This window comes from Mytilus galloprovincialis, chromosome 1, assembly GCF_965363235.1.
Source record: "Mytilus galloprovincialis chromosome 1, xbMytGall1.hap1.1, whole genome shotgun sequence".
Lineage (NCBI taxonomy): Eukaryota > Metazoa > Mollusca > Bivalvia > Mytilida > Mytilidae > Mytilus > Mytilus galloprovincialis.
In genome coordinates, this window is record NC_134838.1 from 86,269,875 (window position 1) to 86,286,314 (window position 16,440).

At 31.4% G+C, this 16,440-nt stretch overlaps 1 protein-coding gene across 1 annotated transcript in view; it reads left to right on the forward strand.

Moving 5' to 3' along the window:
- The window catches only part of LOC143042863 (uncharacterized), a 30,038-nt gene extending 13,598 nt beyond the window's left edge, over window positions 1-16,440 (forward strand). The window contains exons 9-19 of the mRNA XM_076215350.1: window positions 921-4,147; window positions 4,835-5,060; window positions 5,838-6,016; window positions 8,064-8,250; window positions 8,602-8,681; window positions 9,473-9,637; window positions 9,943-10,131; window positions 10,796-10,969; window positions 11,593-11,709; window positions 13,450-13,542; window positions 13,866-16,440. Of these exons, the coding sequence (XP_076071465.1) occupies window positions 921-4,147; window positions 4,835-5,060; window positions 5,838-6,016; window positions 8,064-8,250; window positions 8,602-8,681; window positions 9,473-9,637; window positions 9,943-10,131; window positions 10,796-10,969; window positions 11,593-11,709; window positions 13,450-13,542; window positions 13,866-13,988 (4,760 nt within the window). The 3' untranslated portion in view covers window positions 13,989-16,440. The remainder of the gene's footprint in view (window positions 1-920; window positions 4,148-4,834; window positions 5,061-5,837; window positions 6,017-8,063; window positions 8,251-8,601; window positions 8,682-9,472; window positions 9,638-9,942; window positions 10,132-10,795; window positions 10,970-11,592; window positions 11,710-13,449; window positions 13,543-13,865) is intronic.

Below are 16,440 nucleotides of genomic sequence, written 5' to 3' on the forward strand. Positions count from 1 at the left end.
TCTTTTAGATTTGGACAAAATGCTGCAAAAGTAACATAAATAAAAACATTTGTACATGTCCAAGTGAATTAGATCCCCTGCTGGGATAAACAAAGAAAATGGGCGTTTGCAGTTAGGATTTAAGAGCAAAATAGTCTAATGATGTTAAACCACTTTAATATTCATTTATATGTTGAATTAACCTAATCATGCTAATGTCAGGCATTTATTGTCATTTTGGCTTCAGACTGAATTAAGTGACTGTCATTTCATGTCAAAACAATAATTTAGTCTGGCCTGTTCTGAAAATTAACATACATTAAATTGCATACTGATTCCTTGAGGTCAGGATGTCTCTCTGGGTACTAAAGCTTCCTGAACTGATATAAGCTGGATATCATTATATAGCCAAGAGCATTGAATGTTGAGTTATACACACACAAAAATCAATGAATCAGCTATATGACATTACAATGTTCTTATCCTATATATGTAACCACAGTTTTTCTGTCTATCAGAGATATTAAGAGCAGTCATTTAGTTATTAAGTGATGAGCATGTCAAGATGAAAATTAGTCAGATACCATTTTAAATACCTGTCAGGTAATAAAACAAACATTTTGAAAGTATCCTGCAACATATATTATATGGCCGGGCCACAGTCCCTCTATATGGTATGGTCTAGAGTTCATCAGATTTGTTCACCTACTAAGTTTATGTATGAATTTAACATGGTAAGTGGTAAATAAACTATGACAATTTATTTTGTGGTTTGCCAGATAACAGACAAATTGCAAATTCTAGTTCACTGTTGTACTATCAGAATTGTTTAATTAATTTATGTTTATGATATATTTTTTCAACATACACATGTGAAATTGGTCTTTAACTTTGCCATTTCTTTTATATTTTTCTGAAATTCTGATGATTATTAATTTTAGAAACAGATAAGAGTGGAGATGAAGCAGACGGAGGTAATTCAGCTTCTGATACAGAAGATGAAGAAGTGGATATTTGTGGGAAGGAAGATGCCAAAAATTTACCGTCCAGAAAAAAAATAGATATGTACTTAGAAGATGTCAGAAAACCCAAAGAGGAAAAACAAAAACACAGTCCAAAGTCATTTCAAGCAGCTTTTGAATCCTTAGTAGCAGCAAAAGGTACTAGTTTTTACTTACCATCACAGAAAAAAGATGCAAATTTCAAAATCCCAAAGAAACGAAAATCAGATGAAAGTTTATCTTCTGATTCATTAGATGATCAGCCTCCCAGTACTCAAAAGTCTGCTAGCGCAACATTATCATCTCCAACAAAGAAAGTTCGACATGATTCAGGAGAAGTTAAGACAAAGCATAGACAGAGTTATCCTCCATCTTCTAATTCTAGCTACTCCTTTATGCCATTATCACAGCAGGAATCCACTCAAAGCAAAGAAGATGAATTCAATAGACTTAATTTCTTAATGCCAACAATTCGATGGATAAAACAACAGAAAATGCTTCAAAATTGTACCAGTAAACCAGGAACAAATCCTCTTCAAATGCCTTCTCCATTTATTCAGACAACAGGTGATCATTTATCATTCAGTGATCTTTCGAGAGGTCAGTCAAAGGACAATGAGATTATTGTATATCCCCAAGGAGTCATGGTTTCAAAACAGCAGACCACCAACATAGCTCCTAAATCACCAAGATCACAGCAGGCTTTATCACCAAGACTACAACAGGCTCTTTCACCAAGATTACAACAAGTTATATCACCAAGGTCACATCAAGCTGTATCACCAAGGTCACATCAAGCTTTATCACCAAGATCACAACAGGCATTACCACCAAAGTCTAAACAGGCATTATCACCAAGAACTCACACAATGCTATCTCCAAAGTCAAACCCTACTGTTTCGTCTAAGGTTTATGATCCGTATTCTAAGCTTGGTTTACATTCACTTGGAGCATCTATTAAATCAGAACATCAATATTGTAATAGTTACAATGATCAGAAATCACAAGTATTGGATTTGTCTGTTTCTACTGCCATGTCTGCAGCCAATGATGATATGAAAAACTCACCTTTGTTTAGATCATTACTAACAAGAGATAATCCTTCAATATCCACCAATATTACTGTAGCTACAGCCACAATAAAACAGGAACCATCCATAAAAACAGAAAAACACGAATTATCCACATCTACCGTTACTTCTACTACAGAGACTTATCAAAATACTTCTGCTAGTATGACAGCTGTTAACCAAGTTTCAAATAGTATCTCTGTCAGTCATTCACCATCAGGAAATTTAATGAATTTATCATCGGTAGTTTCTTCGTCAGATACTACACCATCTCCTGTAGTTGTTAAACCACCAATGAAACTAACAGGAAGTCAACAAGACTTATTTTCTAATATGAATCAGGTGTTTGAATTAGCTTCTAGTGTACTTAACCCTAAAAAGGAGGTAACTGAATCAGAATCAAAGGACAAATGTTTAAGTAGTAGTACCGTATCCTCTATATCAAATGTGTCATTAGTTCAATCTGCATCAGATCAAAAGAGAACTCCTGGACAAGTTAGAATAATTCAACAACCACCAAGAGCAGTTGGTCAATCACTTTTATCACCTGATATTAATTCTAGACAAGTTAATTTATTAAGCAGTCCACCAAGATTGGTACAGCAAACAAATTTAATGGGAAGACAGAATATTGCCAGAGGCACCACAGTCATTTCTCCAAGATCTCAGAATATCACTTCAACCCAGAGACCAGCATTTTCTAATGTTGGCCGTGTGATTCAAAATCCCATTCGCTTGGGATCTCCTGGGAATTTTTTACCAGGTCAGAATATTGTTCTGCAACAGAATACCTCTCAGCCGCAGACTTTTTTAGTGAGTATACCTGTGATGACTACCTCTGGTACTGGCGCTCCCTCTATGCCTACTACAATTATTTCCAGTACTAGGGCATCACAGGTTAATAGCATAGTAGGCAGTGTTAATAAGGGTGTAACTGAGACGAAACCAACTCCTCAGCCAATTCAAGTCATTAATAAAGCTACAAATTCACTGACAGTTAACCAACTCTTAAAGGCTTCAAGAGAAAAGGCAGCTTCTGTGAAAGTAGGTTCAGCACCTAATAATGGCAACACTAATACCATATTGGTATCTGCAGGAAATCCCATTGTCTTAGGAAGTAAAGTTGTGCAGGTACAACCAAATCTGTGTCTAAATTCTCAAACAACAAATGCGACAAAGACTGTGAATGTTGTAAATGTGATACCTACACCTTCTCAAAGGAATGTTATACCGACACCATCTCAAAGGAATGTAAATGTTATACCTACATCATCACAAAGGAATGTTTCATATATCCTTACACCTTCTGGTGGCTCTGTGCAAGGAAAACAAGTGATTAATGTTAGTACAACTCCAACTAGTGTTGTTCAAACACCTTCTACTTCCAAACCAGCATCAGCTCTTGTCAAAAATATTGTAAATCAGACAACTATTAAACCAGGATCTCTTTTATCCAAATCTGTGCCACAGTTTGGTGGTAGTCCACAATTTGGAACTACTCAGTTTTTATTACAAGGTGTAACACAGATTCATCCAGCACCAGCAAAACATTTTCAGGTAGATTCTAAAACGCCATTATTTCAATCCATAGTGTCAAAAACTCCATCTCAAGCCATAAGTTTAGCCAAATCAGTAAATAGTGCTTCAATTCAAAATAGTGTAAATAAAACTCCTATTTCTGTTATATCACCACACAGTGTACAAAGTTCTGTAACATCAAGTAAATCGCTTGATACAATGGACAGTGATCAAGCTTATGGGGCAATTGTTAGTCCTAATAAGGTGTTACAACTGGTACCTCAACCTATTGTTCCCATCTCACAAGCATCAAGTAAATCTAGTGCTGAAACTGTTAAACCAGTTGTCTCATCCAGTAATTCATCAATGGTTGTCAAGGAAGTGGAAAGTTGTAAGGAGGTGAAAAAGGAAAAACCTCCAAAAAAACAGTCATTATACAAAGGTGGCCCAAATGGAGAATTACTTCAAACAATGGTTCAGACTTCTAGTTATAGCTCATTTTCTGGCAGTGGAGCGAAATCAAAGGGAAGGAAATCAGAGCTAAGTGAAGTCTCAAGCTCTGATGACTCACCAAAAAAGGTAAATTATGTTAATAATGAGGTGCCCTTAATTAATACCTTTCAGGATAAGTTTCAGCTGTAAATGAAATTACAAAACACAAATTCAAAATAATTTTTCAGTGTAAAATAAAGCATTTGTTTTGGATTGAGATGATTTTTGGTTATGGTTATCAATTGTGTCAAATTCAAATTGAGCAATATGCTCATTATGAAGAACAGGATGTAACATATGGCTTATGTTTAAATGAAAAGTTTCTTTGAAGATAAAACACATGAAACATAGATTAATACTCTATATAAATAAATATTCCATAATACATATTTCTGCAATAATTTTAATCAGGTATTCTGTAGCCAAGAACCTCAAAACTTTTCAACACAGTAAAAGCAAGAGGGTCTTAATTAACGATCAATTTATGTAGAGAATAGCAACATTCTCTTCAGTGGCACACTGGACAAGAAAGAAACAACAATCTTCATTAGCAAAGTGTATCACTTTAACAAGGCATAGAGTAGACAATTTGAGTACAAAATACATGTAGGATAATTGATTGGATTATAAGGTTTAAATAAATTGTTTCAGGTTCATTTAAACTTACAGATTAAGAAGTCTACAAAGTATAGGATTTTCATTTTACTTGTAAATTTTTAATGCTGATAAAAATTGTGTATGTTGGTACGAGGTCCTTATATAAATACATTTTAGGCAACGAAAAGATCTCAGCAGTCTAAGCAAACGGCTGATGAACAGAAGAGAAATCTGAAAATGCTAACAGAAACATTAAAGAATCGATTAGATGAAAATCAGAATCCCACAAGTCAGTCTGAGGCTTCATACTCATCGTCTGAAGAGGTACCTAAAAGAAAGAAGAGAAAAAGTGGCGAAAAGACACCTAAAGTAGAAAAGAGGAAAAGAAATGATTCAGAAAAAGGTATTTTATAATTTCTCAGTAAAACATTTAGATTTGTAAGAGAATTTTTTTTAGGGAGATTGTACAACAAAACCAAACTGACACTCAATCGAAATTGCCTTCCACAATATGTACATCTACAATAGATTGATTTCACTTGATCATCCTGAGTTATGGGAATTAGTAATTCAGATATGTCTATTTCATAGATTGAACTACTGGTACATTGTATACCAGCAGATATAATAAAACTGAACTGAACATATCTTGGGTAATTATACAATACCTGGCATGTCTGGTATCTATTTCATTATTTTAAATTTGATAAGCAATCATTGTTGATAATTTTGGTTAATGAAATTCTGTTTAAGTAGATGTCTTTTTCTTAGAATATCTTCTGTACAAGTTACAAAAGTATTATTTTGGTTTGAAAATAGTTTACCAACACATCAGAAACAAGTAAAACTTGACATTTAAACATTAAATCATAAAAAAAAGTTCAGTTTGTTTTTTAAAGAAAAAATCTTTTAAAAATCGAGGGCAGATAAGTATATTGAACTTGATAGGACAATATGTTTTTAAAATTTTAAATAAATTTTTCAAGAAAATATGGCCTGTGAACCCTTATATTTTGGGAGTGATTATGAAAAGCAATTTCTCTCATTGAATTTTAACCAAATCTATGTAAAATATTTCCTCAATAAAGAACCCATTTAAAAAAAACGGTTTTAAATCAAAATATGATAGACCACATCTTTAACAAGTTTCATAATATCAGCCTTGATGAATATTTTTTAGATATTGGTGTAGAACCTGTGATTATACCCAAAAGCATTACAACAGAGCCATGGACAAAACCTATCAGAAATTTATGGCAACATCTACTACTGAACTTTGCTGCAGAACAGACATTTAATCAGACATTAGCAAAGGTGGAACCTTATTGTAGCATCTGTGCACTGTTCAAACCACTATCTGTAAGTAATTCGTATTAAAATATATCATACCTAAGAGTAGGGAAAACATTCAGTAAATATGAAAATATATGTGACAGATTTACTGAAACAGTACAGAAACATTTACAAAGATAACAAATATTTTAGAATTACAAAATTTTTAATAAAGATCAGAAAAAAATGTAAAATTATTATTATTATTATTATTATTATTAGTTATATGTTGGAGTACAGGCTCACTGGTTTTTTACTTAGGGCTATTCCAGAAAAAAATGTATGGTGGGGTTGGAAGGCAGTTTGTTACAGCACCCACAACCCAGACAATTGTAATTGAGAATCCTAGTGCATTAAACATGTGAAAAATTGCTCTGATACCCATCACCCATGTATTATTAATATAACGTGCCTTCCAACCCTCCCATACATTTTTTTCTGGAATAGCCCTTATATAAAATTAGAATTTTTAAACAAAACACTTTCTTTTAAATATATTTTATTTTTTAGGTAAACAGATAAGAAGGGAAACAAATTGACAAAACAAAGCAAAAAATATTTATTAAAAACAAAAATTTATGTTAGTTTTTTTTCCCACTGATTACCAAAAATTATCACCAAAATAATGTTTTTCACAACCTGACCAGTGTTCTCCCCAGGCCGTTTTAGCGTCGTGGTACCGCGACGCTATATTTTTTCACCGTGATGCTATAATAAATCCCGCGACGCTATAATTATTCCCGCGACGCTTTAATTATTTTGAAGATGCTATTTTACTTGTCCTCAATTTTGAACTTTCATCTATTATCGATTATGATCATAAAAATTATATCACCTTTAATTGTAATCCCTTTCAGTCGGACACTAAAGGCAATTAAGAGATTAAATAGCTAGGTGTTAATTGCCCTCAGGGTGATAACTGTTTGGATGCGAATATCCCAAGCTGACACTTGTGACTAAACCACGTGTCACCAATTTCGACATGGAATAATGCAATCACAAAACAATTCGAAATCTATGTTTTGTATTACGAAATTTCAAAGATTGAAACGATTTTTTTTATTTTTTTAAAGATCGTTTATTTGTGCAACTCTCCAAAAATTACTTTTTTTCTCTTCCGGTAATACGAGAGCGAGAATTTTGGTTTAGAGCTAAAATAAGTTTAATACTTCTTTAACAAGTTATCATAATTGGCTTAAGTTTATGTTTAATCCATTCAATGCATTAAAAGCGTCTTATTCATTCACAATCTCTTGTCAAACAATGTTTATTCTCGGACTCATTTTCGTAAATTTTTCTACGGCCGCCATTGCACATTTTTGTGTAAACTACGGATAGGAACCGGACCAGATATGACAAAAATCCGCATTTTCACGATAATGACAACAGATGGACAGTAGACAGAAAAAATATACCAAGAGAGAAAACTACGCATTAACAGACTATTTGTTAGATAACTTTGTTAAAAATACATATCATTTTGATGTAAAGATAAGAAACAACTGGGACTAATTCATTGAGTGCCATGAAACAATGAATTTCATAAACATGATAAAAAAGTTTTTAAATTGATTTTTTTTGCTACTTTTGCTACTTTATCTTTACGTAATATAATATAAAAAACAGTTAATTTTGTGTACTAGATATTGAGTTTTGTATATATAAAGGTTGCACTATAATGAACCATTCATTCATTTGACTTATTGTTGGGTAACTGAAACCACATATTTATTTTTGTTTGGCACAAAAGGAAAAAAATAATTCTGTAACTATAAATGAATAAAGAAAACATAAACTGAAACAACTGTTTTTGTGGTTATAGTTTAATTGTATTCTCAGTTATGAATTGAACAATATAAGCTTAAACATATAAAGGAAATAGAGCATCAACGCGACGCGACAAATGACATTAAAATAAATAGAGTTATTATTTTTTTACGCAAAATGTGATGCTATCCAAAATTTCTGGGGAGAACACTGCTGACACGGGTAACACCTGCCTGATATAAGCAATGTATATGCTCAGATATAGATAGAAAGCCTTGTAATAGTATATTTTTATTTGGACTTTCAGAGAATATCTTCTTCAAAGGATGGAAGCAAACCAGCAAAGAATCTGCGTACCTTACCAATGATTCCTGAAATGTGTTTTGCTTGTAGTAAGGACAATAAGAGACCATTTGCTGTAAATTCATCAGTAGACAAAGAAGGCCTCAGCCAAATTTTGACCTGTGAAAACTGTAAAGTAACAGTTCATGCCAGTAAGTTTGATAATTAGCCATCAGTCTGATGATATCTCCTGGGACCTAAAAAACAACAAATGGAAGAGTCTTTTGGATTATCATAGTAATCTAAATTGCAGTTTTATTACTGAAAAAGTTGTGCAGGATAAGTTACCGGTTAGAAAAACACAATTTTTATAAAACAAAAAGGGTGTTAAAATTTCTGGATCTTCGTTAACTGACAAAAAAATTCTTTCTTTAGTATTTTAATTTAAATTCCCTCATGATTTGCAATTTTAAGTTTCCAGACCCTATTTAACAAAACTAGGGCAAATAAAACTGATTATTGTTATGTGATACATGTGTACATCTTATTAATTTGTATTTCAGGTTGTTATGGTGTGTCAGATGTACCCAGGAATAAAAAGAACTGGACATGTACAAGATGTACTAGAAATCAGTTGTCAGCTGTAAGTCTTTAACAAGTCACACACATCAAAATAAATAAATCTCGCACACATCTTTCAAGGAAAAATGAAAAGAATGGATGGAAACCTTCCAATGTAAAACGTGTTTGTAATATATTAGTTGAAAATCGTAATCATTTTTTAATGACATATAATTTAAAAAACGCTAAATACAACAGAAACCTTTCATAAGCTAACTGATTTATTTTTTTGACCAGTGCAAATTAAATTTTAACCACAGCTATTCAAAAAGAGACCATTTTTATAATACTGACTTTTGACTCTGGAATTTATATTTTTTCAACCGGTTAATTGTTTTGTAAGACCTCCTGGTACTTGGTCAAGTAAAAACAACATAAAGTAGGATCAAGCTTTAAATTGGTACAATTTTTGGGGAAAATTAACTGTTATAAGTTTTCTATTCATGACAAAATCATCAGAAAACAGTAAATTTCCCCCCAAAATTGCACCAATTATACATTTGATTTATGTTTTTGTTTTCTCTTAATTGACTGAGTACTAGGATGTTCAACTGCAGAGTAGGTAAAATTGAGAATGGAATTAGAAAGGATCAAAGGCAGGTAAAATGTTAAAAAATTATATAATACAGTCAAAAGTCAGTAATATGAAAATAGTCTTATTTATTTTGATTTATAAAGAGCTGTTCATACAATACAGATTTGATATTTTGATGAGCCATTTTTTAGGTAGATTTGGATAACACATAGACAGTGTCTGGTGTTTGGATTTTACCTATCAATTTGTGTATTATTGTTTCCTTTAAATGTTTACAGGAATGCTGTTTATGTTGTCTACGAGGTGGTGCATTAAAACCTACTACAAATGGTAAATGGTGTCATGTTGTTTGTGCTTTAGCTCTGCCAGAAGTTAAATTTGTAAATATTCACAAGAGAGAACCTATAAATGTAGATACTATCACAGTGGAAAGGGCTAGGCTGGTAGGTTTTGTTTTAAAATTCTCTGGAAATTTTAACTATGAAGAGCATTTATAATTTTGCTTCATTTTATTTTGACTGCAGCTTTGTTTATTAATTTTTTGTTTAAAATGATTCAGAATTGAATGGATATAGAACCTTAGTATTTGCTTTCCAGTCTATAAATGTATTCTTGATGTCAGTATGATTACCTGTTTTTAACCTGCTGGTGTTAGACTCATTAACAAACAAGTTGCATGTTGTCAATATATATTGCTAATGCAAGACATTCAAGCAAATGCTTTAATAGATGATTACCTTTTTTTCAGAAATGTATGTTTTGCCAACCGTTACAAAACAGTGATAAATCTTATGGAGCATGTATCCAGTGCTCCAATGGTAGATGTACCTCTTCCTTCCATGTGACATGTGCTTATGCTGCCGGAGTAATGTTTGAAACAAGTGACTGGCCTTATCCTGTCTATATCACATGTAACAAACACAATACAAAGGAAAAGGTCAGTTGACGGCAATCCCTTAAAAAAGAATGTATTGGGTTAATAAAGAATTCAACTTCCATCTGTAAATGATGTTGTTCAGTCTTTGTGTCCTTTTCAATGCTGTTTGGACCAATGATAACTTTAAAAGCAATGACATTCCCTATATGTGACACCTCATCAAAAAAGATCCTTCCAGATGATTAAGAAAACTTTGTGTAAATGTACATTGCTGAAAGTGGTTTGACACCATACGTAATTCTGCATCAAAATTTTAACATTTGTATGTTAAGCAAACAACAATATCAATCAATCCAGCTTACTTATGTACTATACCGTCATTCCCGATGTAATCAATCCAGCTTACTTATGTACTTTACCTTACCGTCATTCCTGATGTAATCAATCCAGCTTACTTATGTACTATACTGTCATTCCCGATGTAATCAATTATTGTAGTAACTTCTAATATTACCTTGTATTTGTCCTAAAATTATCTAAGTGTTGATTTGAAATGATTAAGGTTTCAGTAGAAATCATATGCTGGTATAACCATTACTATGTATTAAAATGTTTTCTAAAAGTTCAAATTTGACTTTTAAAATCTTATTTGTTTGTCTTTGATTAAAATCTGATAATCAATGAATTTGATAACAAATGTAGTAAATAATATGTCTGATTCCAGGTGGCTAGAGACAGAGAGTTGACAGAATTAAAAGTAGGAGATAAAGCCTATGTAAAACACAAAAACACAAGATATTACCTTTGTAATATTGTAAAAGTAGAAGGCCAGACATATTATAGTGTGGACTTTGAGGATGGTTCATTTAGTGATGATTTGTATCCAGAAGATCTCGATGTAAGTTATATAATAGGAGGTTATTTTATTTAAGTATAATAGTATGATGAATATCTTTGATTTCTAGGATGAAAAGGGAGGGTTTAATTTTACACACAATGTTGTGTATTCATGAAAAAGTATGATTGAGGTCAAGATGGAATGCCATTTTGCATTAAATTCAGACAAACTTATTGAAACAAGACCAAGTTCATTTTCATTTAGGTTATAATTTAATTTTGGATGTAATACCCCTTCTGATTGGCTGTAAGCTTATAGTCTACCGGCTCCGAGACATAATTTTGTGAGGTCATTAACGTCTTTTTCATGATTTACTCCTTATAAATGAAATCTTGAATTAAATTTAATAAGGGAATAACTGAAATTTTTTTTCTCTCTGTAATAACCTTTAAAATGTGGCGCACATTTTTAGATAACCCTTGTGTCAGTTTACACCACTTTTCTTATGTTATTTCTTCATAGACAGAAAAAAATATTGTAGTTACTCCTTTAGTAAACATTAACAAAACCAAAGATAACAGTTAAATTCTGATGTCATCAGACATGAACCCATATAAAGTGAGGGATATATCAGAACTGGATATTGGTAATTTGAAAGTAAAATTTGGGATTTTTTATTTCAGAACTATGATGTGTCTGATGGTCCACCTCCTGTTGGTGCCAAAGTATGGGTCAAATGGACAGATGGTGATTTATATGGAGCAACATTCAGGGGAACCAAAGATCACTGCATGTATACAGTAAGTACAGTCAAACCTGATTAAACTGGACCCTGAATAAACCGGTTTCCTGTCCATTCCGACCGAAAATGAAAATCCCATATTTTTTCATTCAAATTCCTTGTTAAAATACCCTTTGTAAACCGGACCCTGTGTATTCCGAATTCCGGTCTAATTATGAAGTCCCAATACTCTTAATTACATTAATTATTACCTGTCAAAACCGGTTTGTCTAATTAATTTTAATGATCGATATGCAATCAAAACATATTTGTTTATACAATATGGCATTTCGTGATAATCAATTAGTCAGGTGTCAAACTGTGAACCTACAATCGTACAGTAGTGAGCTGTATTATTTATTAAACCATTAAAAACGTGTCAATTCAACGAAAAGACACACCGAATATATCTCTGATTGAACTTGCGTTTTAACTTGGATAAACAAATTAAAATCGCGGAGTAAGAAATTCACATCGTGATTTCGAAATCCTGGGTACCCTGTTGTGAACCCCTAAACAAATGACCTTGATAATGAAAAGCACCTGGATGACAACAATCAATGGATATTGTACACTGTACGACAACGTTTCGAAAGTGAGGAAATTACGTTTGATAATATTCTGGCTTTTTAATCGGCCATTCCAACATCTCAAATTATTGATCATTGGAGTAAATCGAAACTCTCGTCTTACAATCCAAACAACGCGTGCATTATGATGTAAATGCAAACAATGAAAAACAAAGTGAAAGTATTTTTATTTATCAGATATAATTTCAATCAGAGAGAACTTTTACATCCAAAATGTCGGACGTCACAAGTCATTAACTTCCGGTCAAAACGGAAACCTGAATCAACCGGCTCACTGTCCAAACCGGCCCTTTTTCATAGTCCCGTAGCCGGCCGGTTTATACAGGTTTTACTGTACACACTATTGTATGACTTCATTATATCATTGTTATAAAATTGATGATATCTTCTGCAATCACAGTCTTAGTCTTACCTGATGGGCTGAAATCAGCAACATCGTCAGACAATAAGGAGGAAATGGTTTATTAGAAAATACAAAAAGTGATCTTGTTCAAAATTATTGAGCTATTTTACTTTAAAATAATTGTAAAAATATAGATCATTAAATAAAAAGATTTGACAAAATTCTGAGTTATAAATAAAGTTCCATGTTTAATAGGTGTGTGTGTTGGTAGCCTATTTATAAAGTATATAGTTTTTAAAAATTACACAAGTAGAAAGTAGTGCACAGTGTATGAATTTTTTTTTTACCAACAATTTTTATATTGTTTCAGGGAGATAACTCAACTCACAAAATGGCCTGATTATGTTTCTATGCCAAATACGATGCTGATAAATTTAAGTTGTAAATGAAATGTAAAGGCAAAAAAGTATACTAATACTAAGATGGTTCACTTGGCAATAGTTTTAATTTATGTTTTCATAGAAAAATTTCAGAAATTAAGATTATGTATAGTATATGAATGATAGATAAATAATTGAAAAAAAAATGTGGGAGAAAGATCTAAGGGAATATTTTAACGTAATAAGTAGCTCTCCAAAACAAAATTTAGAAAATGAGAAAATAGGAGGGCCAAAAACAAAAATCCTTAAGGATGACTGCATAAGTTGTTGGTTGGTAGGTGACATGATGCAAATGCACCACAAAATGATTATAAATGAGTTAGATATTTTGGAGTCCATAGGAATAAAAAAAACAATGAATTTTAATGCTGTTATTTGTATTTAAGATTGAAATGGCTGATGGTACTGAAAAACCACATAAACGAGATGAACTTTGGCTGCAGACAGAAGAACTACCAAAACAAGTCAAATCAAGACTGGTAAGTTACAGTTTCTGGAAACATTAATTGAAGAAATTAGTTTAAAATTTAAAAAATAATAAGACATGAATTGATAAGAGATACAAAAGTAAATTATCAAGCAATACAGATAAAAAATGTCATGTCATGGATTTGTTTATCTTTTATTCTATACAAAATTTTTGAAAAATGGGATTTAAGATAGTTTAGAACCCCATTGGGATAGCTTGAAAATATAGCAAATTTTAATTAAAATCTGAAGACTTAATTAAAATAAATGAAAAAATTTACATCCAATTGGGTTTTTTTACTTGAATATTATCAAATGAACATTTTTTTTTCAGTCAACTGCAACAGAGAGAAGATTTAATTTATTCTATGATGATGAAATTGAACATGAAATTGCAGAGCATGGAAGGAGAGTCAAACCAAAGATCTCATATTCTAAGTTACTTGGTGACAAATGAAGACATTGTGCAATAACATGGCAGCTTAGATTGCATCAACTAGTTCTACTGATATCACATCACCCTTTATCCACTGAATAGCATTGGTCTTCCCCTGAAGGTTGTTAAGTTTTATTCAGCCAAATATAATGACATTGTTAGTGAACAGATTCACACAGTTAAAATTGACAGAGAAATTATTGTTTTGACAGTTGTATTAAGAATTCATAAGTTAGAGTTGTTGTTTGGATTATATTTGTTGCAAAATTGTTTTAGGTGTTAAAAGTTGGATCTTCATTTGTATTCCATTTTTGTCGAAACCAAGAAGGATTTATTTCATGCTGATAGTTAAAATCAGAGGTGAAAATATGTTTTTTCTCCCTTTTGGGTAATCAAAACTTTTTTTTCAGTCATTTCAATATTACACTTTGTAAGGAAAAAGAAAAGGTAACAATTTTGTGTTGTTTTTTGTTTTTGTCTTATTTACTTAATTATTTATTGACCAGGACAGTGTGAACTATAAGAAAGATGATTTTACAAAGCTGGCCACTGTGATGATTATTTATTTTTACTAGGAGAACAAGTTTTATTAACTTTTGTCTTGTGGAAAAAAAATCTCTGATCATCTTTGTATGATTAATTTCATGAATGTAAGGTATTCTAAAACAATATTATCTGAAAATTAAATTAACTTTCTTTTAAAAGTGAATACAGAAAAAAAATTTCTTACAGGGTTTACTATATTGTAACAGTCCTCCAAGATAAGTTTTCCTGCATTCTTTTAAAGCAGGTTCCCAGTTTGCCATAATTAGGGAGTGATAAAAAAAAAACACAAGATGATGTATAATAACTGGATCAAAGTCTGATTATGAAAACTATCAATAGTTAACACACATGCAAAATAGAAGACTTAAAAATGTTGACAAATTGGTTGTATTTTTTTATTTCACATGTAAACAACGTGTTTTCCTTAGTTTTACATGCCTATTGCTTTTTATGAAAGCTTAATTATGCTTTTTATTGAAGTTGATATCTGTAGTTTATTTCTGTACTCTACTTAATATTTATGTTTGTAACTGTCACTTATAACTGTCATTTATATGACAAGTGGATTGAGATATTGTGCAGAAAATTCCTGTAAATTTATTTCATAACCCTTGTAGATACACTCCTCAGGAACACTGTTATAAATATATATATAGAACAAGTATATAATATTTTCATAAAGGCAGCAAGAATTTTAACATGTAAAAATTCAAAAATGTATTTATTGGTTTATAGATAAATTTCATTATATAAATAACAAATTCATTGAAAATTGAAATATATAAAGCATTCTATTTGGCTCCACATCTACCGTAGGCTTGTTTTACAGTTTGTTAGTTTTTTCTTTTTTAACCCTGTTTGTGCTACTTTTGAATTACATCACTTGTTGAAGTAACCTTAAAGTGATTTTATAATTCATTTTTCTTAAGATTTTAACATGATTCCTATTTTAAGAATAGGTATCATATGATTTAATTTTAAATGTATATTTTCTTTTATTAATATGCATTAAATGACTATCAACAATCTAACATTTTCTTAACATTATTGTATACCTTTTTCTTGTACAGTTCATATTATGATTTGTAATATGAATTTCATATTTTGTATATTTGTACTCTTGTAATAGATCAGTAAGCGGTATCACCTGACAATATCATTGATTTTTTGCGGCATTTTTTCAACAGTTTATTTTCATTATTTCATCGCCTTGGTTCACTCTTATAAGTATAAAAAATATTTTCACCTAGATGAAAGTGCACAGTTTTTGGGGTTTATGGATATAATGATATTATTTTGAAATACTTACTAAAGATATGGTAAAACCATTCCAGAAAATTGATATGAAATAAATGGATGGTAATAAGTTTTAATTCCACAGGGACAGGTAGCTCAGACATGTTATTCATACCCTGTGAATACAGTAGTTCTGAGGGTTAAGGACAAGATCTTTTTGTCTTTTAACTTTGTATGCGACAAAGTGTACGATCCAACAGTCTTTTGAATTGTCTCTTTCTTGATATATTTTGAGTTTTCAAAATTAATCTTTGATGACCTAGATTTCCTAAATCTTATCTTACTTCAATATATAGTAAACAAAATTGCTTCCTCCAACAAAAAGGTGAACCATTTCAACAGTACCATTAGACAGAAACAGTAGTATGTTTAGTTTATTTCTCTTCTTGATCATGACAAGATGTTTATTTTTTGTTGCCCCTCCCCTTTTAATTTAAAGTATTTATTAATTTTATTAGGAGTAATGAATTATGACAATATTGAGGAGAATTAAGCAGTTGTAAATTTGCGATTGTATATTTATTACCTAGAAGAGGTGAATTGTTTATATATATACTTTTGTATATATTGGTACCATTGTGTTGTGTGTGTGATTATCATGCATTAAAATCAATAAACATGTGAAACTTAA